Source organism: Pteronotus mesoamericanus, unplaced genomic scaffold (genome assembly GCF_021234165.1).
Source record: "Pteronotus mesoamericanus isolate MK-2021 breed Mesoamerican mustached bat unplaced genomic scaffold, CSHL_Meso_final contig_61, whole genome shotgun sequence".
NCBI lineage: Eukaryota > Metazoa > Chordata > Mammalia > Chiroptera > Mormoopidae > Pteronotus > Pteronotus mesoamericanus.
In genome coordinates, this window is record NW_026555217.1 from 598,007 (window position 1) to 621,800 (window position 23,794).

The following is a 23,794-nucleotide window of genomic DNA, read 5'->3' on the forward strand; positions in this document are numbered from 1 at the left end:
CTGTTCAAAAAATCACACACTAACACACACTCACAAACTATTTAATGGCAATGACTCCAGGACAGCCTTCTACTCAGTTCCTAGTACATGGGTATGATTTCCACTAAGATGAAAGCTGAATGACCAATTTTGCGGACAGAACATGAGTAAATGCAATTGATGTAAAGACAAGAGAGTGCCCAAATTCGTGCTTTCCTGTTCTCCCAGAACCTGGTAGTTTAGAAAGTCCATGGTGAAAAGGCCTTGGTTTGTTCTGGGAGGGGACTCCATACCAGGACTCTCTCACACAAAAAGTTACCTCATTCTTCCCTGACTGGTAGGGGTGTCTCACTGCCCTAGGAATGCAATTCTGCATCATCAGAGCTCACAGCCCAGAGTCCTGAGAGTCAACCCTTGGGTGTAATTGAACAGGTGTCTCCCAAGGAGCACTCGCAGAGGATAATGTAGGAAGCAGGGATTAGAAAAATGGTGCTGGGCTGTCAGATAATGTTACCCAGTGTCAGTGCTGTTTTCCTCTGTACTGCCTGATGTCTTGAGAGCTCCCTGGTGTCCTGAGCACTCCCTACAGCACATTCTTCCTGTTCCCCACAGGGAGGTTTGTGTCAGAGCTCACCCTGACTTCCCCTCACTGTGTCTCTTGCACAGTAATATACAGCTGTGTCCTCCGTGGTCATGGAGCTCAGCTGCAGGGAGAACTGGTTTTTGGACGTGTCTCTCGAGATGGAGGTGCGGCTCTTAAAGGTCGGGCTATAGGCTGTGCTTCCATCATAACATATTACCCCAATCCACTCCAGCCGCTTCCCTAGTGGCTGGCGGATCCAGTCCCAGCAATAACCACTGGTTGTGATGGAGTAACCAGAGACAGCACAGGTGAGGGAGAGGGTCTGCGAGGGCTTCACCAACCCAGGGCCTGACTCCTGCAGCTTCACATCTGACAGAACACCTGGGGACAAGGAGCATGAGTTTCTGTTAGTCATGTGCAGGCACCACCAACCTTTAGACTCATGTCTGATATCTGATGCACTCACCCTGGGGGGCTATCATCAGGCACAGGAGGATACCCAGCAGTCTCATCTTATTCGGGAGCAGAATGCTGCCTTTCTTGAGATGTCAGCCCCTTGTGAGGAGAGAGCTGTTGGCCCCCACAGTCCAGGGGAGGATTTAACCTAGAACTGGGAAATAAATTTGCATGTGATACTGACTGCTCTCATAAAATAGGAGGGGATTACATCACTTCCCAATGTGCTTCTGGGTCTGGAGCACCTTTCTACTTAGACTTGATGGAGAGGGCCAGTGAAGGGAGAGTGACTGGATTATGAGATGATTTTGAATTATATCAATGGACAACACTTCTTTACACTATTACAAGTAAAGTAGGATGACATGAGGGATCACACACTTTTAATCTCATGAAATATTCAAATGGATATTAAAACTGATGAAGAATTTGCCCCCAAATATTCTCATGTCCAAAAAAAAAAAAAACCAACAAAACAACACATGAAGTTGATTCTTTGTTGATATATAGGATAATCATTATTTTGTATAAAATTATATTTGATATAAATTGAGATGTAAAATAATAACTACATGAAGAACCTACTTTCCCTTCACCTGAAGAAAGCCACTGTTTCTGCTGTTGGCAGTACAAGTGCATCCTCTTTTACAGTCCAACACCAGGGAATGGGCCGTTCTGGTCAGCACCTGTCTCTGAGGGTCTTGTGCAGGCTCTGACCTGAAAGAGGTTTTAGACATGATATATTTTTTTCCTTTAGGCTCACTTCCTCCATAGCAGAGCAGACCCTTCCTGCAGGTGAGCTACACAGGACACCTCACAGGTTCCTAGCCCACATTAAGCATGGGGAACATGGATTTTTCTTATATCAGAGGAATAAAAGGCTCTCGCTCTGGGACGACAGATGTCTGAGATGTATGTGGATGAGAGGACCTGCTGCCCTGTTATACAGTCAGATTGGGATCAACCATCCACTTATAATCTGAGCCTCGGGGCAGGCGGTGAGTTCTGGGAGCTGACAACCTGGATATTAGACTAGGAGATGAGCATGAGCCAAGGTTATTGTGGAGGAAAACCTAAGTGCTCAGTTATTGTACCTTTAAAGCCTCGATATTTTTCTCATTTCCATACCAGGTGAGAGCAGGGAGTAATGATGAATATCTGCTTGGGGGATATTAGAAAGTGAAAGGTCCTCTCTGAATTTGTTCTCAGGAGGACAAATTGCCTCCTGAGAAGGGAGGACTCAATCTTTTGAGCACACTCCTGTGTATGCTGAGTGTCATGAACAGTTATGTGTGCTCCCCTGTCATTCTGGTAATACAGTGAGGTAGGCACTGTTGGACCTAATGGCATGCCACTCACATATACTCTTCCTGATGATACACCCAGGTCCTTGTTATGCCCTGCACCCTCTCAGAATGCTTCTCACACACACACACATCCACTTCACACACTTCTCTTAGCCCATGAGCCCCTATGGCCCAGATTCCTGATCAAGTCTCCCCATCATCCCATATTTCATATTCCTAGAAACACTCATGGAATTGTCATCCACTTCTGGCTTTTTGCCGCCCCCAACAGAAAAGCTCCCCAGAGTGACCTTGAATACCAGCCTGACTCTGCAATCCTGACTCTTTTCCAACCCTGCAGGGTCAAGAGGCACCTCTCCCATTAGTTATTGCGTGATCCTTGTGGAAAAACAAATGTTATCTAATTCTCACCAGGTTAATTAATCAATTGTAAATGGACACAGCAATGTTTAGTATATTGTCACTGTTGTGGAAAGGTCTCCACCACCCAAATCCAGAAACTCTCACTTCCCCAAACTGACTCAGTGCACAATAATTAACAACACCTCATTCATGTCCCCCACCTCAGGCACCACTACAAGGCTTAGTCTCCATGCCCTTGACCCTCCACTCTTTTAGGCTTGCATGCACACAGCTGTTGTGATTCTGAGGGTGGTTTGTATATCTGGTATTTTGACTACAAATTTATCAATGTCTTGATCCTGTCTACTTTTTTTATCTTTAAAGGAAGGCTGTTATTTTATTATTTATTATTATTAATATATAAATCATGTTAATTCTATTACAGTTGTCTCAATTTTTCCCCTTTTACTGCCATGAACCCAACCCCCCGACCCCCGGTTCCCACAGTCAATTACCATTCTCTTGTCGATGTCTGTCAGTCATTGATACATGTTCCTTGTCTAGTCCCTCCCCCTTCTTTCCACCATTGCCCTCTTTCTCCCTCCCCTCTGGTCACTTTCAGTCTGCTCCATGTTTCCGTACCTGTGGTTTATTTTGTTTGTTAGTTACTTTTGTTGAATAGAACCCACTGATAGGTGAGATCATATGGTAATTGCCTTTCATCAACTGGATTACTTCACTTAGCTTAGTATTCTCCACTTCTGTCCATGCTGTCACAAAAAGTAGCAGCTCTATCTCTCTTTCTTTCTTAAATGTAGACTGATTTTATTGATTTTTTAAATGTCAAAGTTAATTATAAAATTCTTTAAAAAATTTAAAACCATAATAAATTTTCAGCAATTAAAGAAACATGACACCAGCACAGAAATAATCAAGTACATTAATGAAATATAATGAACATTCTAGAGACAAACATATATATCTAATTAATAGATATATGATTCAGTTGATATTTCAAATAAATGGGAAAAATAAGGCTTACTAAACAAATAAGAAGTATGGACCATTATTACTTGAAATAAAACAAATATAGAGCTCTATTTCACATATTATATAAGAAATATTCAGGTGAGTTAAAAATCACTATGTATAATCTAAGGAGTCTTAGAAGAAAATAAAATATTTTTCATGACCTGAAGCAAAATATTCAAACCAAGAAGCTATAAAGTAAATATTAACAACATGACTATATTAAATATTTAACTATACATTAATATACATATAAAAAGAGTTAAAGGACAAGGAATAGAATAGAAAAGTCTTTGCAACACATCTAAAACATGGTTATTAAGTTTTTCATTTTTTTATGGAAAAAAAGATTCACAAACCTTTAATCAATAAATGGGTAAAGAATACTACAAAGTAATTTAAAGACTTTTTAAAAAATAACATAAATAGACAATAAATATACTAAAACAGGTTTAGTTTCAACATATAGTAAAGAAACAATTAAAATAACATCATTATCACAATCAGGTTGATGAGTATTAAAAATATCGATACTATCAAGTATTGGCAACTCCAAAAGGAACTGGGTATTCATAGAAACATTTTCTTCATCTTAAAGCAGTCCCTTTAATGTATTTTGCAGTGCTGGTTTGGTGGAGGTATATTCCTTTAGCCTTCTTTTGTCTGGGAAATTCCTTATTTTGCCTTCCATTTTAATTGAGAGCCTTGCTGGGTAGAGCAGTCTTGGTTGCAGCCGTCTGCTTTTCATCATTTGGAATATTTCTCGCCATACCCTTCTGGCTTGCAGTGTTTCTGTTGAGAAGCCAGCTGCTAGCTATAGAGGGGCACCCTTATATGTTACTACCTCTTTCTCTCTTGCTTGATTTAGGATTCTCTGTTATCTTTCATATTTTCCATTTTTAATGATGATGTGTCTGAGAGTGAGCCTCATTGGGTTCCTCTTGAATGGGACCCTCTGTGCTTCCTGGACTTGTGTGACATTTCCTATCCTCCAACTGGGAATGTTTTCCATCATGACTTTTTCAAACAGGTTCTTTATCCCTTCCTCATCCTCTTCTCCTTCTGGTATCCTTATAATACAGATATTATTACACTTAAGGTTGTGCTGCATTTCTCTGGATGCTTCTTCATTGCTTTTTTTTTTTTTTTTTTTTTTTTGAGTTTCTCTCTCTCTTTTTTTTTATTTTTTTTATTTTCTTGCTCTTTCTGGAAGCTTTTTTCTACCTTGTCTTCTAGATCACTGACTCGTTCCTCAGCTTCCTCTAGCTTGCTTTGGATTCCTTCTACTGTGTTCTTCAATTCAGAAATGGTATTCTTCATTCCCTCTTGTCTCATTGATAGTATCTATGTCCTTTTTCATGCTGATATAATTCACAGTAAGTTCCTCACAGTTTCCTGTAATTTTTGGTAATTCCCTCTGAGCTCACTGAGGTCATTAAGCTTCCTTAGAATCATTCTATGCAACTCAATATCTGATAGTTTACTTGCCTCTATTTCATTTAGTTAACTTTCTGGGAATGGCTCCTTTCTCTTCGAGTGGAGTGTATTTCTATGTATTTCCATTATTTGTGAGACGCTTCTCTTTTGCTTGTGATTCTTAAGTTGATCTGTCTTGATTTCCTGACTTTGTTCTGTGAACTTTTATGGTTGGAAACCACTATTTTTACTTTCTGGATCTACCTCTGATGATGTCAGATGTTGATCCTGTCTGACCTTAGGCAGTCTGTTCCAGACATCCAGGAATCTGCTGCCTGTGGCTGTCTCCTTCAGCTGTTAATCTATTCACTCTGCACTCAGCAGGGTGCCTTAGACAGATCAGGGTGAGTCGGAGTCACTCCTGGGGGTGAGATTATTGGGTCCTTTCATGCTGTTGCCACATGGGGGAGGAGTTCGCACTGGGATCTTGCCAGCTACTGTCTTCGTTCTTTCTCCAAAGCCTTCATCCACAGTCTCTCCTCAAGTGTCTCCAGACCTCTCTGTGCCCCCTTTAGCTAGGGATCTACTGTCAGTGGCTGTCACTCTGCACTCAGCACAGGGCAGGGTGGAATCACACCTGAAGGTGGGGATATTTGGTCCTTTGACCCTGGTGTTGCTCAGGGGTTATGGTCTCTTCCTGAGCAAAATGGCTGCTGTGCATAGAGGATGAGTCAGCACCAAAATTCTTCCGGCTACTCTCTCAGTTCTCTCCCCAAAGCCTCCTTCCCCAGTCTCTCCTCATGTGTCTCTAAACCACTCTGCTCCTACCTTTTCAAGGCAGCATGACAAGTGGCTGCAAATAAAAATTTTTCATGGGCCCTATAGAAGACTCTTTCTTTCTTTGACCTTCTGTCTCTGGCAGAGAGCATCCCTACCACTCTTCACAGCTGGCTGTTTTCTGTGTACTTGTTTAGCTCTGGTGTTGTCACCTGGATATCACTGCTTTTGGTTTACACCCCACTCTTCTCAGGGGGACCCAACTGGTTATTTCAATAATCTTTGATGCTGCCACTAGTGGGCCACTTTCTTGGGTCTGTACTGCAGTCCTTACCACTTACATTACACTAAGGGCAATTCTTCTTTCTCCAAGGTTACTAGGCTCCTCTCTCACTATTGTTCAGTTCTTTGTTCCAGGTTTATTCTTCACAATTTAGTTGTAATTCCAGGTTGGTCCTGGGAAGAGGTCAGTGTGACTTTCACTCACTCCTCCACCATCTTGATTTTCCCTCATAAAGGGGGCTGTTATTTTATGATGAGCATGGAGCACATCTGTTTGGGGCTGCTTTCAGTGGTATCGGGGACTGTAGTCCTGCACAAGGTTGGTCCTGGGATTGTCTCCATAGGCTCTTGTCTGGAAAACCTGTAATGTGGTTGATAGGCAACACCGGATAATAGCTTTGAGGGCCCCCATGGGAAATAAGGTCCAGAAGGAACTTACACTCCCTGAAGCATGCCCTCTTTCTACCTCAACCCATGATTACTGGCTCATCATGGGAAGGAAATTTATATTATTCATGGACCCTGACTCTAAAGCATTTGGTGTTCTTATGTTAACTCATCTCAGATCCACCCAGATAGGTGTGTATCTGCCAACCGTCTTTTTTAAATATCACTTACTTTTGGCAAACTTAACATACTTATGCAATTAGATTACTTATATATTACTGCTACCTACCCCCACTGATAACACTTTAGAGAAAAGACACAGAGCAGTCGTTCTCAAGGGAAAGCGGACAACAAACTCAGATGAAAGGAAGCAACGTGTGATCACATTAAATGAGCAGGAGGATCCCTGGACCAGAGGCCGTGCACAGTCAGGAGAAAGAGTAATAATTCTCAAAGTCTAATCATGGCCCTCTGTTAAGGCCTCCCAGCCTTTCTGGAAACAACAAGATGAGGAGGAAGTGAAAGGAGGAGGCCTGGCCTGTGTAATGGGGGCAGGGATGATGGGGCCTGGTTTCAGACAGGGACTGGGTCCAACTCTGAATAACACCTGCATTACTTGGGTGTTTCTGGGCAGGGGCACATGCCTTGCACCTGCACTGTGGACTGAGGAAATAAGAGAATGTGACTTAAATAAGATTCAGGGGAATTTGAGGAGTGAATGTGACATGAAGTCACAGAGAATTCTCAGGATTATCCCCAGTAAATGGACTCAGGCCTGAGATGCAGTAAGAGCCTGTGTGCCCTTTGTGCTGGAGGCAGGAACAAAGCTCATGTGGATGCTAAAGGCCAAGGCCATCTGGCGGGAATATCACAGTAGTCTCCTGCAGGCCATTAACGGCCAGGCAGGGTCACCCCCAGTGCATTTGGAAGGACCATCTGCTTCACCCACTGATTTAATCAGTCCACTGATTTAAACACCCTCATGGAAAACCCAGGTGACGTTTGAGCAGATTTGGGGGCATGCACTGCCAGTCATGTGGGCCAAACATCAACCGTCATGAGAACCACGTGTCCCAACCTCTCAAGAGACTCGAGTGACTTTCCCTCATGCCATCCTCAATAGCATCTTCATGATCTACAACTAGGCGTTTTATCTACTGAATGAGGATTTTGAGGAAATGGCTGATGAACCACATGGATGAGTACATAGCTTCCGTTTTCACAACTAAGGGCACAATAGGACTCCAGAAGGGTCTCTGTTTTCACACCTTACAGGTCAGCCAGACAATGTGAACTCCACACCCTTGAGGACCGCTGCAAGTGCAGGATGTGTAACTTGGGTACTCCAGAAGCTTCAGTCCTTGGGAACGGCCAGCTGACCCACCGCCCTTGGTACAACGAGAGAAGTCTGAGGCAACAGAAACTGCCGCTCATGTTGTCCCAGTAAAAAAGCCTATTTAATCCTTGGTTTGTTCTTATCTGGTTGTTCATAATCTCTTAGAGCTACGCACTGCAGTGCCTGACTGTCTCCCATTTTCTTATCACAATAGTTAGGTTGACTCAACTATCTGAACACAGATTTTGGTACTGGATGTCTGAGAGATTTCAAGCCATGTCTCATGCATCGCCGTCTACCCTCATGTGGACACACTGATAAGAAAGCCTGGGTGATCACTCCTTTCCCCTTGTGGGACAGTCTCTGCCCAACATAAGAACATTCACCTGTTGCCACAGATACCCTGATCCAGGCTCCTGGGCTGCCTCTCAGAAGCCACTTCTCACCTGACGGAGAGGCCTTTCTGAACTCCTGAGATGTTGATCATGTCTGAAGGGAGCTCCGTCTGTTTCTTTAGTGAGTGGGCAAGATGAGAATAAATATCAGAAGCTACTTTGGATGTGAGCACCTCCAGGTTTACACAAGGACCTTAGAACCAGTGATGTGTTCAGGATGCTTGGACAACTACCACCACCATCACCCAAACTTTCTTCTCCATCAGGATTGATCACGGTTCTGCTTTCTTACAGAAGGTGATTCCTGGGAGCTGCCATTGGCTGCTGTGATGTCTGTCCTGTTGGTGTCATCATCGCTACTTTGGAGAAGATGCTGGGGCAGATGTAAGATGAAGAGGAAACCTCAGGCTACCCCAGGAACCCCAGTGAAGCCTCCACCTGCACCTGCTTTGGATTGGATGCACTGAACCCTGGTCCCAGGGTGACCCCTGGTCTCCAGAGTTCTCCCTGCAGCTCAGCCCTTTGCCTACCATAGGATGGTTGGTGTCTGAGCTCACGCTGATTCTCCTCACTATGTCTGTCATACAGAAACACAGAGCTTTGTCCTTGGTGGTCACAGAGTTCATTTGCAGGGAGAATTGTTTTCTGGATGTGTCAGCAGTGATGGAGATGTGGTCTGGGAAAAGTAGTTTTTACCTTTGCACCATGACCAGTGCTTCAACTGTTCCAACTTCTTCCCTGGATGTGGCATATGCTATCCAATAATCAATACTAGTACCTGAGCCCTCAGAAACAATACAGTGTGGGAGTAGGTGAATGGGGGCTTCAGGAGTCCTTGGCCCTGCTCCTGCAGCTTCAGGTTTCACCAGTCACCCGGGGACAAGTGCCACCTCTCCGTATCTGTCACAAGTTCCTCAAACAGGCCAGGAAGGCCTCCCTCCACAGTGAGGACCCACAGGACCCCGTGTCTGTGATCAGAACAAAAAATGCCAAGCAGGGTGATCCAGTCACCAATACTCCAGTTTCAGGGAACTTTCAAGTTCCTATTAAAGAGGATCAACATTTTTCCAAGAAACAAATCTGGAACATCACATTAAACATACTTACCCTTGGCAAATTCTATGACTATCATCTGGATAACAGTCACACACACACACACACTCACACACACACACACACACACACACACACACACACACACACACATCTTTGTGCTCAAACAACAGACTATGCATCCAACTGTGGTCACATGAGATCCTAATGGGACTCAAATATTCCTATCACCTGTGTCATTGTTGGTGCTGTAATGTTATAGCACATTACACTGCTCACACATGTGTTTCCTGACTGCTCTGCAAAACAACCTACTGCACTGCCTGGCATGGAAAAGCTCAGACAATTAGGCCCCAGTGGTGGCTGAATTCTCCTGGTGCGTATAATTACACTGTGACTTTCACCAAATGAAATTGCTCAGTCTATGGTTACATTCATCTTGGTTTGATGAGTCAGAGGTTTAATGGTTCATTGACATTGGGTACATACTGTCTGAAACAGGCATTGCCATTTTTCCACAAGATAAATTTGTGTTTTCTTACAACTGACCTTCTTAACACAGATTTTAGAGGTTCATGCAGAACCAGGAATCCATTGAGGTTCCCTGCTGGAAACTGTTACAGGAAGAGGAAATATCACAGGGAACTGGCCCAAACTGACCAATTAAGCTGTTCCTGGGATGATCCTGGAATTCAGGGACACTGAGTGATACAGCTGGTATCAGAGCTCCTCAAACAGGGAAGTTTGTGTCTGGGCTCATGCTGACCTCCCTCAATGTGTCTCCCAACAGTAATACATGTCTGTGTCCTTGGTGGTCAGTGAGCTCAGGCTTAGGGAAAGTGTTTCTTGGACATGTGTCTGGAGATGAAGGTTTGACTCATGTATATATGTGTAAGTATGAGTGTTTGTGTATAAATATATAAAAGTGTGTGGGTGCATTTTAATATGCTGTTACAGTTTTCCTATTTTTTTATATCTCCTTCTTCCCCTCCACCGTGCACACCTGTGACCACTTGCATCATTACCCTATTTAGTTCATGTCCATGGTTTGTGCATACAAGTTCTTTGGCTTCTCTATTTCCTATACTATTCATGACTTCCCTCTGTTTTCCACCTACTATTTATGTTTCTTATCCCCTGTGTTTAGTCCCCAATTTCCCCCCTACTACCACTGCCTGGCCTCCATTTCTGTGATTCTATTCCTGTTCTAGTTGTTTGCTTAGTTTTTTTTTTTTTTTTTTTTTTTTTTTGCTTTTTGTTTTAGGTTCAGTTGTTGACTCTTCTGAGTTCGTTTTCATTTTATTGTTCATAGTTTCTGATTTTTTTTTTTTTTTTTGGTTAGGTAAATCCCTTTAACATTTCGTACAAAATGGCTTGGTGATGATGAACTGCTTTAGCTTCAAATTATTTAAGAATCACTTTAACTCCCCTTGAATTCTAATTGATAGCTTGGCTGGATAGAGGAATCTTGGGTGTAGGTCCTTGATTTCATGACATTGAACACTTCCTTCTAGCCCCTTCTCGCCTGCAAGATTTCTTTTGAGAAAGGAGCCGATAGTCTTGTGGGAACTCCTTTTTAGATAATTGCCTTCTTTTCTCTTGCTGCTTTTAATATTCTCTTATCTTTACTCTTGGATAATGCAATTGTGATGTGCCCTAGTGTGTGCTTTCTGGGGTCCAAAGTCTTCAGGACTCTTTAGCTACCTTGATCTACTGGAAGTCTCTTTTCTTGGCCAGATTTTGAAAGTTATCTTTCATTATATTTTCAAATATGTTCCCAATTTCTTGAAGTTTCTTCTTCTTCTGGCACTGCTATGATTCAGATACTGGAACACTTAAAATTGTCCCACAGGGTCTGAATCTTCTCCTCATGTTTTTTTTTTAATTCTTGTTTTTTTAATTCTGTTCTGGCTGAGTGTTCATTTATTTCTTCTGCTTCAAATCATTATTGTGAGTCCTGATTTCCTTCCCTTGACTGTTGGATCCCAGTATTTTTTTTTTCTTTATTCCAGTTTGCATAGCTTTCACATTTTCCTCCATTGTTGCATCTATACTCAGCCATTTTTGTGAGTACCCCGGTTACCAGTGTTTTAACTGTGTATCTGATACATTGGTCATCTCTTTATCAACTAGTTCTTCTTTTGGAGCTTTGATCTGTTCTTTCCTTCAGGCTACGTTTCTTTGTCTCAATGCACCGGTTACATTAGAAGGTAATGAGCTCAGGTTATTCACCAGGAAGGCAGCAACCTAGCTCACTGAGTAGCAATGTGGTGAGTAGGGGAGGTGTCCAGGTGTAACAATGCCAATTGCTCAGCTATGGGCTGGCTTACAGTGTTTCCCCTGCTACCCACAGGCGAATTGTGTGCTTTTAGTGCTGATTTCCAGGATGGTGGTTTTGTGTACACTCTAGGTCCCTGAGTGTTTCACCAATGAACACTTTTTTGAGGGTGTACATTTCTTCAGCTAACACAACCCCTACAGATTTTTATAGCCAGTGGATTTGGGGCTTTATGTTTTCAAACCTGAAACTTGGAATCAGCAGACTGTCTCACTCCCCAGCTGTTCTGATTTATCCACATGCTAATGCAAGACCACCAATTCAGTCAGCTGCTGCTTCACCTGCCTGGCCACCAGAAACTTCCTTGCTGCATGTCCTCTCTGTTCTCTTACTAGTCTAGATGAATGATTCATCTGTAACTACTTGGGTTTCAATACAGGACTGAGGTTGTATGAGTAAGTAGCAGTGGGGAGGATGATACAGCTGAGTACTCCTCATGCTTGAAGGTGAAATATGTGGCCTCATATTTTTCTTTTGTCTGAAAAGCACGTTTGGGTTTGCAGTGGCAACATGATATGTAAACTCAATAAAAGACACCAGCTCTCTCAGTATTTTCTTCTCTGATATTATATCATTACCCACGGTGGAGGCAGGAAGGTCCTCTGTGAAGTCTTACCTCTGATTAGATGAGGAACGCCTGTTGCAGAAATGACATCTTATCCTAGAACAAGTCTCCCACCATCACCCATGTCTCCACTACTGCACGGATGGGTTTAGATCCTTTTATTTTAAATGTGAAAAGCTCGGTGCTTCACTTCTTTACTTCCACAAAACCTCAAATGCAAATTGAATATGTTACAAGTAATAACTTCTACCTACTTAGAGGTAGGTTCTTGAAGAGTCATCAGAAGTTTGTGGATAATTCCATAAAGAAAAATATGAATCCTTTGTTTATAACCTGAAAAAATATTGGCTGACCAGTTACAGGCCAGCAGATAGGAAAAGATACACCCTGACATTAAAAGAAAGAAAGAAAGAAAGAAAGAAAGAAAGAAAGAAAGAAAGAAAGAAAGAAAGAAAGAAAGAAAGAAAGAAAGAAAGAAAGAAAAGAAAAATCAGGGTCCAACAATCATCATGTGGTCTTAGGACCCATGGTTTCAACAGATGTGCATGGGTCAGTGTGGTCATAGGGAGAATATGAGTCGGTATGGAAACTCGTACACATTGTGGCTCATGCAACAGATGATATAATGGGTGTTTATATGTTTGTGTGGGTTTGGATGTGTTACTAAAGTGTGCTAATCCCCAGGAAATAACAGTAGGTCTACTGATGAGGGAGCAGGTAAAATGCTGCACCTCCCTCTATAAACTGCAGCTGGGGAGTATCTCTGCAGGCCCTGAGGCTAAAACTCAGCATCAAAAACATCTGTGTCCTTCCATTGGGAGAAGAGTGGTATTTTATGAAGAAAAAGGCAACTGTATTCTAATTTAAATTTCTGTGCACAAAAAGAGACCAGTGGAAAAAGAAACACATCTTCTCACATCCCATTTAAATATCCTTCCTCTAGAAAGTAACTCTCAGCAACAACATCCAACACAATAGAGGGTTAATGCAATTCAATTCCTGTTAAAATCATAGTTGTTTGAATAAAATAGTAATTTTATATGTCACCAAAAAGGATGAAATAAAATCATTTTTTAAATGTGTAATTCATGAAGTGCCTTAGTTCTGAAAATGCCCCTTCCTTACCTTCCACTCCAGGGAGCACAAGAAACATCCATTGCTCTCTGAGACACAAAATGGTTTGTGCTGAAGGCATGAGAGTGCATGACTCCTAGGCCATGAATTAGCTTTACAGTGACACTAGAAAACAGTCATTTCAGGGACTTGCAAATGTCATCGGAGGGAAACATTGAGTTGAATAAATTCCCAACACATGGACATGGCCATCCTGAAATGCACGAATGTTTAATTAAGTTCCACATTTTGTGGTATAACTTTGATAACTTTGGTAATCTTGTACTCACAGCTTGCCCAGAAAATTAACCCCTCTGCACATTCTTTTTTAAATTCTGACACTGCCTTTGGTTTATGTTAAAGTATTTCTACTGTGGCAATGAAACTGGTATAATTCAGACACATCTTTGATAGACACAAGTGTATGTCCAGAGAAACTCTCGAAAAAACTGTTAAATCAATAGGAAGGACAAAACCCCCAGAAAACAGCCATAAACACAATCTGTGCCTGTTTCAGGAACCAGTCTCTGCACTCAGGTTGTTCTGAGCAGATGCTAGTGACCTGAATTTCCGCTGGAAGGCCTGAGATAAATATTTCTTAAAAAAAAAAAAAAGTAAATTTTTATTTCAAAAGAGCCAATGACAAGAATCAGAACACTGTGAGTGAAGAATGATAATGCCCTGGAAGATAAAGCAGAGAAAAATAATTCAAGATGGAGTTCAGCTTGTGAAGCTGGACAGAGAAAGGGACATGAGGGTGAGGGGGAAACACAGAGATTGTCTGCAGTGTGTCATGGGGAGCTGTTGTTATGAAGAGCAGCAAACCCTATGGTTCATCTCTGTCCCTGACCTTGGAATCCAACCAGGGCTTCCTCCCAAAAAGGCAGAGGCAGCTCAGGATGAGTGTCCTCTCCTCAACCCTATTAAGTCACAGAGCACAGGGTTTGAACTCTGCACGGAGATAGCCTCCCAAACAGAGATATTAGGGCCTCAAATACAGGAATACCCTGTCCCATCAGAGACAACACTTCCACACTGACTGTCTCCTATTCTAAATCCTGCAGACCCTGCAGATGCTGTTTTCTCCAAGATTGTACCTGATGGGTCCAAGTAGGAGTTCTTGGGTGAATGTCATCTCCAACTGTTGGAGGGGTTTTGGTGCTCACAGCATGTGATTACTCTCACTGAGTCCCTAAAACTGTAATATATGGCAGTGCCAAAACCCTTCAGACAGCTCCACTGCAAATAGCTGGTGCTGATGACCTTTTCCCTGGGGGTGGTGTTGTGCAGGTGTTAATTGAGCTGAATCCGGTAGCTGAGTCACCAGGATTGATCATTGCTATCCACTCCAGATGTCTGGTTTTCCCAAACATCTGGAACACCCAGCTGATACTGTTACTGGTAAAGATGTGTCCAGAAGCCCTGAAGAATTTCCACAGAGACTCTCTGATTGTTTTTTCCTAGCCCCAGATTATTCCAGGTATGCCTCAGTGCAGACAACAGTGGAGGAGTGCATGGCTCAGGCCAGGGGGGCCCTCTTACTCCCCCTCAACTATTACCCCAACAATGGGTCTGTGACTCACCACAGAGGACAAACAGAAGAGTAATAAGGACAGTGGCACTGCCCATCCTGAGAGAGGGCAGCGAGGGTGAACACTGTGGACTCAGTATTGTAATGAGGGACACACAATATGTAAGTGATGTGTTTAAATGAGTGTTTCCCACATTACTGTGCATATTTGCTGCCCTTAACTACAGGAGGAGCCTTCCTGGGTTCATAAACCAGAAGCGCAAGGGCATGAAGAGAGGTGAACATGTGAGCCTCCATGATGGATTGAGACAATCATGCCCAGACTGTGTTCTTGGCAGAAGCAAACCCACATGAGAAAGTTGATAGATTCTGGTTGGGATGGAGTGCCACTTTGCAAGGTAGTTGGGATCTGATTTAATCAACCAGGCCATGACTGTGTGTTGGGCATTTTTGTGGGCTGTGACCACATTAACAGGAAGGGTTGACATGTGTAATAATAGGCTCAGGCACTCAGGGTCGAAGGCTGGAGAAAACATCCACTTTCACCATTGTTTACCAACAAGAAGGTTGACTGACCTATGAGGAATATTCAAGTGAGTTTTGCAGTAGCAGAGATATATTGGGTTCAACTTTGAATAAAACAAGCACATGCAGGCAAAGGGCTGTTGTCAAAGGATTGAGAGTGCTAAGAGAACAGAAGAGGTGAAGAGGGAGTTGTTATCTGACCTAAGAGCATTTATGCTGAAAGCAGGCCAGGGTAATCAGACATCACCTGGCAGTGGTGTTGGATAGGGAACCTAATTAATTGTCACCATAATCAAATATGAGCGGTGGGGAATTCTAGTCCAACCAACTTAACAGGATTGATGTCAATATTGGGCTATGCAAAGGTGGATCTTAAATTCCCAAACTTGCATCCTGCTATAGACGATATGGAGAAGAACCTTACTGAATAGGGTTGAGTAGAGGACCTTCATCCAGAGGTGCCTCTGCCTTTTTGGGAGGTATCTCTGATTAGACTCCAAGGTAAAGGACAAGTGATTACCTTCTGTGAACTCAGTGGGCACTAGGACTTGTTGGGCAATACTGAGTGTTCACTGAGGAACACTGCTGTCCTGGACTTTCTGACCTAAATTAGCACACTTTCCTAGCATGAATGTGAGGACTATTTTAAAGGTTTATCGCATTGGCTTGTGGTTTACACTGTTAATCATTCTGCCAGAGTTTAATGCATATAATAGATGTGATTTTAGGAAGGTTTCTACATTAAATGTCAGGAATCTGCAAAGGAGACATCAAAAAGTATGAATTTATGTGTCTCTCAGATAAGCCAGAGTAAAAGGGACAATGTTAATTCAAGATGAATGTAGCCACCAACAATAAAGGCTAATAAATGCTTCTTCAGAGTATGTTTGGCCAGCAGAGTGTATGGTTTGACATGGCTGTGGGTTAATTATACCAGGAGAGCAGCATGCAGTGTTGCGTGAAAACCAGAAAGCAGAGTGAATTAAATAGAGAAGGGAACTTGCAAGACCTGACACAGACAATGAGTTCAACACTTCAGTTTCTCCAGGAATTATAAAGAATGGGCTCCATGGTGGTGGGATTTTCAAAGAAGATTCTTCAGTGATTGTTGTTAATAGGCCACTCAAGAAGTGTCCCAGGAGAGGACTATGGAGGTCATGGAGCCCCTGTTTGTCAGTCTGAGACCTGAGGAAGTCTGACCCTTGTATTTTAGTTCAGCAATCTCTTGGGCTGTGAAGTTCTCAGCTGAAATTTCAGTGTTCATCTGTGAGGAAGAGAGGGGAATGAGGACCCAGAATATGAAAATCTTTAAAATTAATATTTTGTGTCAGGGATGATGCTCTCTTCCCCTCATTTTGTCTCTCACACAGTAATACATAGAGGCCATGTCCTTGACTCTCAGGATGCTCATTATTAATAAAAGTTGGCCCTTAGAGGTCTCCCTGGTGATGTACTGGATTAGATTATAGATTTCAGTTTTGGGTTAGACCCCATGCTTCCATTATTCTGTAAAGCACCAAAACACTGCAGACACTCCCCTGGAGCTGGGCAAATCCAGTGCACATGAAACCCTGTTAATGAGAATCCAGAGAAAATGCAGGAGAGGCAGGGTCTGTGAGGCTGTCACCATCCTGATCCAGACACCTGCAGCGGCACCTGGGACAATACATCTGTCAAGGAATTGACAGAAGAAATGATGCACTAGATAAGTAGAGGAACATTTTAAATACTCATATATCTTTCACTTTAATATTATAAGGTTTATTTAGAATGTTTAAAATAGCAGAGGAGTAGCAGGAGCTACACTAACCTTCTCCTGTGACTAACCTGGAATTACAAATAAGTTGTAAAGACATCATCTGGAATAACCAATAGAAAAATAGCTGGAGAGACCCTGTAACCACGGAAAGATGGAAGAAACTTCATCACCACAACATAACTGGTACAGAGTGTGGAAGATACCCGAGAAATAGCTGGGATCCCATGGGTTGCAGTAGCAGTACCAGAAGGAAACTGAGTGGTCAGCTGTTCCACTGAGAAGTGCGAGGTGTAAATTCCAAGCTGGACTCCACAGCCTACAACACAAGCACCAGAAAATGAACATAGATAAAACCCAGATGTGAAAAGCAGCAGGGTTTTTTTCTACCAGGGAGTCAGCTAGAATCACAGAGAGACATTTCAAAGGCCACCACATACATTTTGTTTCCAGCCACTTTTCCTGGACTCTGGCAAATGGAGAGATAGAGTCGACATGAGATACTAGAGAAGAGTCTCGGTTCAGTGACTTTTGGGACAAAACTGAGGGAGCAGCCACCAGGATCTCTGTGCTCAGACCCCCCACATGCTGCAGGGACCATTTTGTTCAGACAGATCAGTCCACTCCAAGTGATATCAAGGTGAGAAGCAATAGCCCCACCCACAGAAGTTACAATTGCCACCCTTTTGGTGTTTAAGCTTGACTGCTGATTACAGATCGACAGACTAACAACTGAAGGAGGTAGTCACAGACTGTGGATCACTGGTAGACTATCACAGACTTCCTTTGACCAAACAGGGACACCATATGACATCACCAGTGTAGGATCTAAAAAAAGAAAACACACCTGTAGAGCAGCATAGACAACACGGTGAGTGGAGTTCTACTCAGTCATCCAGCTGGAGAAAATTACCTACAAAAGAATGACCCCAAAACGACCAAAACCCAGTTACAACCAGAGACCCCACAGAAATTATATAAAGAATAGTCCAAGAGCATCACATTCAGGATGAAGGAGACTGCATCGCTGAATCCCACAGGTCTCCTACCACAGAAAGTCACACCACAAAGAGAAAGAGTCAAAGCAAATCAATTCAATATGCACAAACAAACAGGAAGAGTAATCTAAAATGGGGAGAAAATGAAAAACAAAAAGAAAAACACATAATTGAAAGAAAAGGAGGAATTCACAGAAACAGTGCTAAATATTATAGAGGCAAACTATCAGACATTGAGTTCAAAATAATGGTTATAAGAATAACCAATGAGCTCAGCGGGACCACTAGAATTCCAGGAAAGCTACAAGAACTTTCTATGAACTACCCTAGGATAAATAAAGAAACTATCAATGAGAGCCAGAAGGAAATGAAGACAAAAACTTCTGAAATGAACAACATAATAAAATAATTTCAAAGCAGGCTACAGGAAGCGGATGGTCAAAACAGCGAGCTGGAGAACAAGGTAGTAAAAAATTACCACACAGAGCAATAATGAAAAGATTTTTAAATAGAACAAATAAGGTTTAAGAGAACTGCTGCACAACATGAAATTTAATAATATCTGTATAATAATAATACCAGAAGGAGAAGAAGAGAAATAATGGATAGAAAACATGTTTGAAAATATTATGACAGAAAATTTCTCTAACTGGAGAAGATAAAAAGTAAAAAAAAAAAAAAAATGAAGCAAGGTTATCACTACAGGTGTTTAGTGATTCAGCCAATTATCTAAGGAAAATCATGGAGGACATCAAGAAAGATAGTGACAGCAATGAACTTATAGTAGGGTATATAAATACTCTACTGTAAACAACAGATAGGTCTTCCAGACAAAAAAATAACAAGAATATTATGGCATTGAACACCACTTTAGAATAGATGAACTTAATTTATACATATATCAATTTCCAGCCCCAAAACACAAAATATATATTATTTTCAAATGCACATGGAACATTTTCAGAGGTAGAGCACATGGCAGGGCACAAAACAAGACTCAACAATTGCAAGAAAACTGGAGTCATATCAAGCACTTTCTCAAGTAAAAATGTCTTGAAATTGGAAACAAAACTCAAATTGAAAACTCAAGTCCTGCTACTGTGATTTAGTGGATTGAGTGCTGACCTGTGAAACAAAGGGTCATCAGTTCAGTTCCTAGAAAGGACATAAGTCTGGGTTGAAGGTCAGATCTCCAGTATGGGGTGCTCCAGAGGCAACCACACATTGATGTTTCTTTTTTTCTCCCACCCTTCCCCTTTCTTAAAAATAAATTTAATAATCTTTAAAAAAAAAAAAACTCAAAGACTTTCAAATACCTAGAGTCTGAATAGCATGTTATTAAATAATGAAATGTTTAACAATGAGATTAAGGAAGAAATCTCAAAAGTTCCAGGAATAAATCGAAATGAACTTATAACAGTCCAAAGCCTATGGGGCACAACGAAGGCAGTCCTGAAGGGGGAAGTTGATAGTAATTCATGTCAAATACAGGTGAAGATGGTGGAGGAGTGAGTGGAAGTCACACTGACCCTCCCCTAGGACGAACCTGCAATTAAAACAAAATTGTCAAGGAATTGTCCGGAACAAATAGTTGGATAATAACAAGAGAAGAGCCATATAACCTTGGACAGACAGAGGAATCAGCTTTTTTACAACCTAAGGAGTGTGATAGAAAATTGAAAAGGTGTGTGGGGTGACCACAGTAGCAGCTCCATACAGGTATTGAAACAGACACTTGGATACCCCTGAGAAGAGTGATATCTAAACCATAAGCAGGGATCTCAAGCCTACAACACCAGAGCAAAAATGTACACAGATAACTGTCACTTATGAAAAGTGGCAGAGTCGCTCTCAGCCAGAGACAGGTGACTAAAGATGCAAAAACCTGTTTAAAGAACGAATGTTCTTATATATATATATATATATAAAAAAAATATATATATTTTTTTTTTTTATTTGAAGCCACTTATACTGGGCTTCAGCAGAGGCAGGGTGGACTTGGCTGGGGAGCCCTGGGGAGAGACTGGGTAAGAAGACTTTTTGGGGAGAACTAAAAGAGTGGCCACTGGGATCCCAGTGCTGACTCATCCCCCAGATAACACTGACCACCTTATTCAGGCAGAGACCACTCTTCTGATTATCACCCGCAAGAGAGGACCCAATAGTCCTGCCCCCAGGACAGCCTTGTCCCCACACTCTGGTGTCATTAAGCCAGCCTGCTGAGTGCAGAATGACTTGTTTAATAGCTGAAGAAGACAGTTACAGGCAGTGTATTCTGGATAGTCTCAAGCAGAATGCCTAATGACATAAAAGATCAACATCTGATATCATGAGAGGCAGATCCAGAAAGATAAATAGAGTGGTCTCCTACCATAAAAGTTCACACCACAAACTCAGGAAATCAAGACAGATCAATTTAAGAAGCTGAAGCAAAAGAGGAGAGCCTCCAAATAATGGGAAGAAGAAGAAAAATCCCCCAGTTGATGTGAAAAGAGGAGAGACCAGAAAGAGAACTCAATAAAGTAGAAGCAAGTAAACGAACTATCAGCTATCGATTTCCAAACAACGTGAACAAAAAGCTATCAGAGACAACAGAAAATGAAGAATACAATTTCTGAATCAAAGGACAAGCAGAAGGAATTAAAGCAAGCTAGCTGAAGCAGTGGATTGAATCAGTGAGCTGGAAAATAAGGTAGAAGTAAGGTTCCAGAAAGAGCAGAAAATTAAACAAAAAAAAAAGACTCAAAAAGAATGAAAAGGTGTAGAGGGAAATGCAGGACAACCTGAAACATAATTATGTCCATATAATAGAGATATCAGAAAGAGAAGAAGAGGAGCAAGGGCTAGAACACCTCTTTGAAAAAGTAATAATGGAAAACTTCCTTAATTGGAGGAGAGAAAAAGTCACACAAGTCCAGGAAGCACAGACGGTCCCATTTGTGAGAAACCCAGTGAGGCCCACTCCAACACACATCATCATTAAAATGGCAAACATCAAAGACCAAGAGAGAACCTGAAAGGCAACAAGTGAGAAACTGGTAGAAATATACAAGGGAGCCCTGATATGGCTAGCAGCTGAGTTTTCAACAGAAACACTACAAGCCAGAAGGGAATGGCAAAGAAATATTCCAAGAGATGAAAAGCAAAGGCCTGCAACCAAAAATTCTCCACCCAGCAAGGCTTGGAATTAAAGTGGAAGGTGAAATAAGGGGTTTCTCTGACCAATGCTAAAAATATATATCTCCATCAAAAACCTGTTGTAAAATATGCTAAAGGGACTGCGTTAAAAAGATGAAGTCTAGCAAATGATCCAATCAAAAAATGGGCAAAGCACCTGAGCAGACACTTTTCCAAGGAGGAGATGCAGAGGGCCCAGAGACATTTGAAAGAATGCTCAACATCACTAGCCATCAGAGAAATGCAGATCAAAACCACCATGAGGTACCACCTCACACCAGTCAGAATGGCCATGAGAAACAGATCAACAAACAACAGGTGCTGGGGAGGCTGTGGAGAAAAGGGAACCCTAGTCCACTGTTGGTGGGAATGCAGACTGGTGCAGCTGTTGTGGAAAGCAGTGTGGAATTTCCTCAAAAAGCTGAAAATGGAACTACCTTTTGATCCAGTGATTCCCCTGCTGGGACGATACCCTAAGAACACCAAAACGCCAATACAAAAGAACCTATGCACCCCAATGTTCATAGCAGCACAATTTACAATAGCCAAGTGTTGGAAGCAACCTAAATGCCCTTCAGCAGATGATTGGATCCAAAAGTTATGGTACATTTACACAATGGAATACTACACAGCAGAAAGAAAGAAAAAAAAGAACTTCTAAATTCCGCGACAGCATGAATGGAACTCGAGAGCATTATGCTAAGCAAAATAAGCCAGGGGGTAAAAGACAAATACCATGTTATCTCACCTGTAAGTGAAACCTAACCAATGATACAAAGATGCAAGGAAAATAAGACCAGCAACACTGAAAGGAAAAGAAACCAACAGAGACAAGAGGGAAGGAGGGAGGGGAGATGAGGGAAAAGGAAGGGAAAGGGAAAGTCAAGGAACATATAGAAAGGACTCATGGCCAAAACCAAAGGGGAAGAGTTGAGGAAAGGAAGGAGGGAGGGATAGGGCAAGGGAAAGTGGTGGGGGATAGGCAGAGACAAATGCATTTGAAAAAATAAATTAAAAAATAAAATAAATTAAATCAATCAATCAATAATTATTTTTAAAAAAAGATGAAGTCTAGGAATGCCTAGTTCCTTTCACAGATATCAATACTTGATATACCAATATTTTAATACACATTTCTCTGATTGTGTCAACGATGCGTTATTTTAAATTTTCCTTTACTATTTTTTGAAACTAAACATGTTTTTGTATATTCTTTGGCTATTTATATTATTTATAAAAAGCTTTCAATGACTTTTTGATATTCTTTATCAATTTTTGGATTGTTTGTAGAAACTTTTCCTGAAAAAAATCATATATATTAACCCTTTTTTAGATGTTTTGCAAATACTTTCCTATTCTGTTACTTGTCCTTTAACTTTGTTATACATATAACACAGTATAATCTTAAATGTTTAATATAGTCATATAGACAATATTTTACTTTATATTGTCTGGGTTTGAATATGTTACCTTAGGGTAAGAAAAATATTATTTTTTTTATTTTCTCCTAAAACTCCTAAGATTTCACATATTGATTTTTAACTCACCAGAATATTTTTTGTATAATATGTGAAATAGGGCTTTTAATTTGTTTTATTTCCAGTAATAGTGGTCCATGCACCTTATTTGTTGAATAAACCTTATTCTCTGAATTGAAGTATTGATTTAATCATGTATTATGTTGGTTAACAGATATAAACATTTTTTCTAGAATGCTCTTTTAATTTCACTGATCTATTTGATTATTTCTCTGCCAGTGTCATGTTGTTTAATCTCTGGGACTTTATATTGGATTTACTTTTAAAACCTTATAATGACTTTTGACATTTAAAATATAAATAAATAAAATCAATCTACATTTATAAAAGGAAGAAAGTAAGACAGAAAGGACTCCTACCGTTTGCAACATCATAGATGAAACTGGAAAATATTATGCTAAGTGAAATAAGCCAGACAGTGAAAGACAAATATCATATAATGTCACTTATTATTGGATTCAATTCAACAAAATAAACTAATGAACAAAATAAACCACAGGCAAGGCAACACGGAGCAGACTGAAAGTAACCAGATGGAATGGAGAAGGAAGACAATGGTGGAAAGAAGAAGAAGGAACTAAACAAAGAACAAGTATCAATGACTCATGGACATGCACAAAAAAGTGGGAACTGACTGTGGAAGAGGGGGTAGGGTGGGATGGGTAGATGAAGGCAAAGGGGGAAAATTGAGAGAAATGTAATAAAATAAACACGATTGAAAAATTTTAAAAAAAGGTTATGCATGCCAACCTAAGAAGATTGAAACATTGTATATAAATGGCATAACCTAACATCTACAAGAACTGGAGGAACAAAAACAAACAAAGCCTATAGGGAGAAGAAGGAAGAAAATAATCAAGATCAGAGCAGAATTAAATGACATAAAGGCTAAAAGAAAAATTAAAAAGATC

General features: G+C 41.2%; 1 gene segment (V, D, J or C); it reads right to left on the reverse strand.

Annotated features, from left to right (window-relative positions):
- Nucleotides 1-602: 602 nt before the first annotated feature.
- Nucleotides 603-1,121, reverse strand: LOC129076586 (Ig heavy chain V region 1B43-like). The segment is given in 2 exon segments: nt 603-943; nt 1,029-1,121. Coding segments are annotated over 2 exon segments (387 nt in total).
- Between the last annotated feature and the right edge of the window lie 22,673 nt (nt 1,122-23,794).